Source organism: Halyomorpha halys, unplaced genomic scaffold, assembly GCF_000696795.3.
Source record: "Halyomorpha halys isolate HHAL.00 unplaced genomic scaffold, Hhal_1.1 Scaffold67.1, whole genome shotgun sequence".
Classification (NCBI taxonomy): Eukaryota; Metazoa; Arthropoda; class Insecta; order Hemiptera; family Pentatomidae; genus Halyomorpha; species Halyomorpha halys.
In genome coordinates, this window is record NW_027111562.1 from 613,841 (window position 1) to 621,104 (window position 7,264).

The window sequence follows — 7,264 nt, forward strand, 5'->3', positions numbered from 1 at the left end:
CATAGTTTTTTAGTAGAATGTTTTTAAAACCAGTTTGTTCAATTCATGTTCATGGGCTTGAGAATGAAACTAAAAAGTTAGTTTTATAAAGTCTGTTCCAACAACCACGGAATAACTGTACGGAACTGTTTACTTCCTAAAAATTGTACTACGAATGTTTCGTGAATAAATCGTAAATTATAACTGTGATAAAACAGAAACGTCTTTACTTAAATCGAAGTTGAAAACATGACGCCATTTTGAAAAATCTATGAAATACCAATCAACTCTAATCTTTTATTCTCTAAAATTAATACAATTTTAAAATTGTTTATAGGTTATTTATAACAAACTAGCAATAAAACTGTATGAATAGAAATTTAAAAATTAATCGATACATACATTTTTAATTATCCATATATTTCATAAACGTATAATTAAGAAATAAAACGGAAACAATTAAATATATTTTAAAATAAACATAAACATGTTTTCGATTCTTTTTGGTTAATATCAGAAATTAACCACTTCGTTTATTTCTGCTTTCATTAGTTAATAATATTGTCCATAATTCTTTATTATAGTTTTTCTGTCTACACTGTGAGGAAATATTTACAGAAGAATTAACATTTTCGGAGACTGTCGACTATGCGGGACGTAGACGGGAGGATATCAACCTCCTCAGAGGGCACGATCCCTGTCGTACTTGGTGAGCTGGAGAGGCTCCGCCCTGAGGGCCGATTCCCTCCAGCTCTCGATGGAGGCCCTGAGGTCCGCTGGAGGCGCCAGTCGAGGAAGCTCTTGCTCCTGCTGCTGTGGCGGGGAGTGGCGATGAAGCGGTACCGCAACCTCCGAACCCTGGCGGGACTCCTCTTCGGAATCCGTGACGTTGATCTCCTCAGAGGTGTCCGACATCCTGTCCGGAGCCTTGAAGGCGGAGTTCTCGCCACCCATCGTCCTCCAGTCGCCACCGCCGCCTCCAGCAGCCTGCGACTTGAGAGCGTTCATGCGCTGGTGTCGCCGCCACTTCGCGCGACGATTTGAGAACCATACCTAGACAAAAAAAAAGAACAACATTATTCGTCAATCATAACAAAACATAGAATGCTTAACTAACTAACTAGAAAATGAAAGAATGGATGAATCAATTATTTATCAATACATATTTCTACAGTATTACATAAAGATTCGGAAACCCAATGTAACTTAATATTCAGTTATTATAATATTAAATACATTGAGGCACAGTACATCTCATATCAACAGTATAAAGAAAGACTAACTATATATAGGATTGACCAATCCACGGATGAGAATGTTTATAACGGCTGACTTGCAGTCAGAGGTCAGAATTAGAACAAATATACAACTCAAAACAAATTTAAAAATTCACGGTGATATTAAAATTCTGTACAATCTGCATCCCGTCGAAAATAATTTTTTTTTAAGCATTCGATTCTCTTTAAATTAGTCGAATTTATATTATAGAGTTTTATCTAGAAATAATTTTCTTATCTGATTAATAATCATAAAGGCTTAGAGTTCTCTACATATATCTTTCCAGTAATGCCCCTCCAAAACCAAGTTTAATAAATCAGTTTTAACGCGATCCTCTCATCTACGTCTCGGTCTACCTCTCGGACATTCACACGTTGGTTCATTGTTTATTAACATTTACTAAATTTATTACTGAATAAATAAATTCGTTTATGAAATACTATAGAAATTTAAAAATAGGTATATGGATTAATATTTAAATTTAATAAAATATACAATTCTAATTCCATTCTTTTTCTCCTGGTTAACTTATTGTTAATTAATTAATTAATTGTACAAATAACCTATAAACTATTGGAATTTTTTTATTAATTTAAAGTATATATTTCTAGAGTTAATCTATATTTAATCGATTTTTTTAAAGATCGTTATGTTTAAATTTTTTTTTGTAAATAAATACTTTCCAATTTTAACACAGTTATAATTTATGATATATTATCTGATGTTATAGAACGTGAAAGTTTTTTAATTAAAAAAAAAATACAATTCTATATTTTTTCTGTTCTGTTTTACTCTTTGTTAAATAATTAGTTAATTTTGCAAATAACCTATAAACTAATTGAAATTTTTATTAATTTTGAAGCATATATTTCTATAATTAATTTATATTTCATCGATTTTTTTTAAAGAGCGTTATATTTCAATTTTTATTAATAAATAAATATTTTCGTTTTTAACACAGTTATAATTTATCATCAGATGATATAAAACAATTTTTTTAGTAATTTATGACAAACATATAATATTTATATCATAATAAAAAAAGGATTAACTAAGGAGAAATTTTGTGTTTAATTTCGGAGATGAATAAACTTAAGTTTCATAAACTTTTTCATTATTTAAAAAAAATCTAATGTAATTTTTTTTAATATTAGGATATTAATGCAATATAAAAGTAAAAGTTTATGAAATAAATAATGTACAATTAAAAATATTCTATGGTTTACTTTTTAAACTTTTTGAGATTAATTTTAAAATCTTTATGTTCTAATTTCCTTTATTTCCCCTATAAACTATTCAACATTTTGTTAATACCAGAGAGTATATATTTAGAATTAATATTCATTCCATCCATATTTCATAAAAAAGAGATATATATATAGTTAATTTATTACTTTGTAATCTTGTATATATTACGACTAAATGTATAAAAAAAAATAAAATAAAATAAAAAATCAGTAATTGGTGCTATTTAGTGCAAATACAAGTGTACGGTTTATAGCAATCAAACCAAAGTACAATGACTCTGGCGTTGTTTTAATCATTCCATTATCCAAATATTCACTTTATTTGTTATTGGTAAATGTTTTAAAGTTTGCAGTAAATTAATTCAAATTTATTACTTTAGAAATTTGTAAATTTAATATATTAGGCTTTAACATCTTTGTATGCTTATGCCTATTTGTTGTTTTTCTTCTTTTTTGATGCATATACTGTAGCTTGTTTAAGGACGAAAAATAAAATAAGCCTGTTAAGTGACCGCACTCAATGACGACTTAACTTATTCGAAGTCGCTTGGTACTTTATGGTAACACGAGGCCCTGTGAGTGGAACCCGTTGTTGAGCTTCGAAGTAGCCCGAAGGCGGGTCGAATAATATATATCTATATATATAGCAGAGGGTGAGATAAGGAGAAGAGAGTCTCTTATTGAGAGCTGAGAGACTCTTCAGTGGCTCGGCTATCCGATAATGCACCCCCGATACAAGGAAATTCCATTTGTCAGTCGGCGGCCAATGTCTCCATTTAACTCCGTCAGGATGCATTTTTATTCCAGCCGCTGGAGAATTATATCAGCCGCCGCGAGACCCGTGGGCGTATCCGCTACCTGTGAAATATGGCCCGGCTCGGACAACTGCTACTTAACGATATAAATAACAGTTTAAACCGCCATTATAGGAACCAGCTCACAATAAGACCAAGGTGTCGATTATTCTACGAGTCAGAGCTACACGCTACGGTACGGTTATGTCTTCATTGGAGCAGGGCGAGAAGGTTAGCTATAGAATGCGTGGGTTTGATAACGCGCCTCGGCTCCTCTAAACTGCTGCCTCAATATGGCTACAAGCTTTATCGATCTAATACAAATATTCTCGATTAGTTTCCTGAAATATAAAACAGAAACCTACACTCGTTTCGATTCTATAAAAGCGTGTTAATAAATAAAAAATGGCTAGAAAACATCCACTATCCAACATCGGACATTTGAATAGAAAAATAAAAGGAAGTGCATTGTAAAGCTGTTGGTTATTATTAGAATGGTATCATACCGTCGCGTCCACAGGGTTCCTCTCTAAGTCCCATATTATTCAATCTCTTCATTAATGACTACCCAATTTTTTTTTAAAATTTATTTATAGATATTTACAACTGTATAAAAAATACAACAAGTAAATTTGATCATAATGACATAATGATATGAGGCCATCTTCTTTTCAGGCGCCTCGGAGGTCGGAATGGAAGAGGAAGCAAGGTTAGAAACTAGTGGGTTTGGGTGGTTAGGGAGTTTATTATGGAAGGAATGATGTCTGGTTCGGGCTAGATCGGTTACATAAGGAACATTTAGGTGTTTATGTATGGCTTTATTAGTAACAAAATAAGGAGCATTGAGGATTTTACGAAGGATTTTGGATTGTAAAGATTGAATACGGAAGGAATTCGAAGGTTTAGTGGAGCCCCAAAGCTCAACGCCGTATGTCCAGATGGGCCTTATTATTGTCATGTAGATCAGTCTTTTGTAATGAGTTGGAAGTTTAGACCGTTTGTCTAGTAAGTGCAGTTTTACCAAAATGTAAACAGAGTAATTATGTAAAATGTTATTAGTATCATAAAAATTATATTTAAAAAAATATACATATATTTTTTAAGGCAATCCACAGCGTTGGTGATGTTTGCCTAGAGGACCAACCTATTCTAACCATAGTGGGGAGTCAAGATTTTCGTTTTGTGGAACCACCACTTAATGAAAAAAGTTACCCGAAACGGTCGCATATCTCAGAACGATTTACCTAGACCTAACCATCTGAGCTACGGACGGCCACAGCTAAGATTTTTAAATAAATAACAGCAATTAAAGGTTAATGCAAGGATTCGATGCTGATAATCCTTTCTAATAATTTGGAGCAGCGAAACTAATTTGGTTTTCAAAATTCATCAATACTAAAGAGACTACATCTCATTCCAGTAGCATATTGATATATATATATTCATGTTTCAATAGTTGTTATGATAATTATAAATAAAGTTTATGCAAGACAATAAAATTATTATATAGCATTTTAAGTAAAGGAAGGTAATAAAAAAGAATGGCGAAAGACACATATACTGCAATATTAATAAATGATTTTCCATAGTTGTTATGGCAAAAGTCAGTTTTGACTTTGACCTACTTACACTAAAGGATTAATTTCAAACCAAAATAAGGTGGAAAGTGATTCTTGTTCGAGGCGCACACGGCACCAGATCTTGTCTTATTTATTCTAAAACCTCAATTATTATATAATTAAATTATTTTATTATGATACTTGTTATAGTTATATATATCGAAATATTCAAAGAGAGACATACTTAGCCGACAGTGCGACAGTAAGCCGACACTCCTTCAAAACAATAGCTCTCACGCTCTGACACCCTTCCATTGTCATAGCCAGTGTTTTTGCGAATAAGCGATTCCTTACGGTCTTTGCCGAAGAGTGAGCATGACTATATGCCGGATTGGATTACCACTTTTCATCGAGTAAATAACAGTCGGTGTTTCTTTCCTTTCACTTTGGAATTTAAAATTTATTTTGGTATAAATCTAATTCCTCTCGAATCCAATCCTTACAGTCCAAAATCCATAATGCTCCTTACTTTGTCACAAATCAAATCATCCATCAAGACCTCAATGCCCCCTATGTTGCCGATTTGGCCAGAACTAGACACCAATCCTTCCATAATAAACTTCCCAACCACCCAAACCAACTCGTTTCTAACCTGGCTTCTCCTTCACTACCTAATAATCCTCCTAGGCGTCTGAATAGAATATGACCTCGAGATCTTCCCCTTTAGAAATGTTTTTGGAGTTCTATCGATGGGTAGATTCTCCACATGTTTTTATCATATCATAATATCACTTACAGCAAATTTACTTGAGGTGTATATATGTATACAGTTGTAAATATTAATAAATAAATTATTAAAAAAAGAATAAATAAATAATTAAATAGTACTGGTTCGAATCCTTCTTCGATCAGAAATCAGCTTTATTTCCTAGTTGATATCTGAAAACCTCGACTTGTTGCTGTCCACGGAATGTTGTCGGCCACATTTCATTTTCACAACAAAATGCAGAGATAGAAGAAGCCTAAGGATGTATTATTTGCTGGTGGAAGGATCTCTGTGCTTCATTTTTATTTTTTTAAAGAATATTTTCAAAGTGAGCGAAACGTCAGCATTCCATGAACAGTTTCACTTCTATTATTTAGAATAAAGAAGCTTTGTAACGGACTGAAAAAATAAAATGGTCTTTCGATTTTCCTATGGAATATATAAAAACGGCTAATTATTTTGTATTTGTTTATATTTTGTATTTGCAAAATAAATGGTTTGTAAAAACATTGCATTTATATTTTTTTTATGCGAGGCTGTTCCCAGACCTTTCTAGATATTTTAGAATCAGACCTCAAAACGTACATTTCCGTCAAAAACTCGAATTCGAAATTTTCTACGATGGCAATACTTTTCCTTACTACATATTCTATGCATAGGTAAGTGAAATTAAACGTTTCTGTTATATTGGTTCCTAATCCAATTCCCGTTAAGTTCTGTAAGCAATGAACTCTGTCAGGACGTACGATGAGCTGTTATACTGCTACCTCGTTATAATGTTTTAAATACTAAAAATTCAATTTAAAGAAGAAAAATTTCCTATTTAAAGTTAAATTATATGATACACGAGTATATTTTCTAATCCATTCTACCATTTCTGTATTACTAATTCTATTATTTCAACCCATATTACGTATCCAAAGTAACTGACCTGTACCCTGGCTTCTGACAGACAGGTCTTGGCAGCCAGCCTCTCCCTCGTCGAGACGCAGGGGTAGTGACTCTTGTCGAACTCCTTCTCCAGCTCGTCCAGTTGGTCCGGAGAGAAGGTCGTCCTGTTTCTTCTGAATTTTGGTTGTTCCTCGCCACCACTGCCCAAGCTCTCATCGTCCTTACCGCTACCTTCGCCTTCTGTAACATATTACATCTTCGTACAATACTGAAATCGGAGATATCTACAGGGTTTGGCAAATGGGATCTAAATGAGAAAGGAATGTGTAAGAAAATCCTTATCCTAAAATTTCTTTGTCGTTTAAAATAAAAAAATAAGTTATTTTTAATAATTGAAAACTGCGGTAGCTGCAGAAATAAATGCAGTTTCTATTTTTCTTGTTATTTTTATCCTAGTTCTTATATTAGTAATAATAACTTAAGATTAATTAATTAATAGTTGAGAATGGTCATAACGGATTTTTATTTTCACCGATTCATATTTATTTATTTGACCTAATTTCAATTATCTGAGAGCGTCAGTCTGCTGGTGTAACTCAGGGTAGTATCCTTGGTCCTATCCTTTATACAGTTTTCACAGCTGACATCCAAACCCATCCTAACACTATCCTCACCACGTATGCCGATGACACATGTCTATTGGCAGTGAACAATGATCCTAACATTCTATCCTAAACCCTCCAATCCCAC

The 7,264-nt window shown here is 32.9% G+C and overlaps 1 protein-coding gene across 1 annotated transcript in view; it reads right to left on the minus strand.

Moving 5' to 3' along the window:
• Positions 1-425: 425 nt before the first annotated feature.
• LOC106692699 (paired box protein Pax-6) overlaps positions 426-7,264 on the minus strand; it is a 190,304-nt gene continuing 183,465 nt past the window's right edge. Inside the window, exons 6-7 of the mRNA XM_014438795.3 lie at positions 6,555-6,754; positions 426-1,032 (exon numbers count right to left, since the gene is read on the minus strand). Coding sequence (XP_014294281.1) covers positions 661-1,032; positions 6,555-6,754 — 572 coding nt within the window. The 3' untranslated portion in view covers positions 426-660. The remainder of the gene's footprint in view (positions 1,033-6,554; positions 6,755-7,264) is intronic.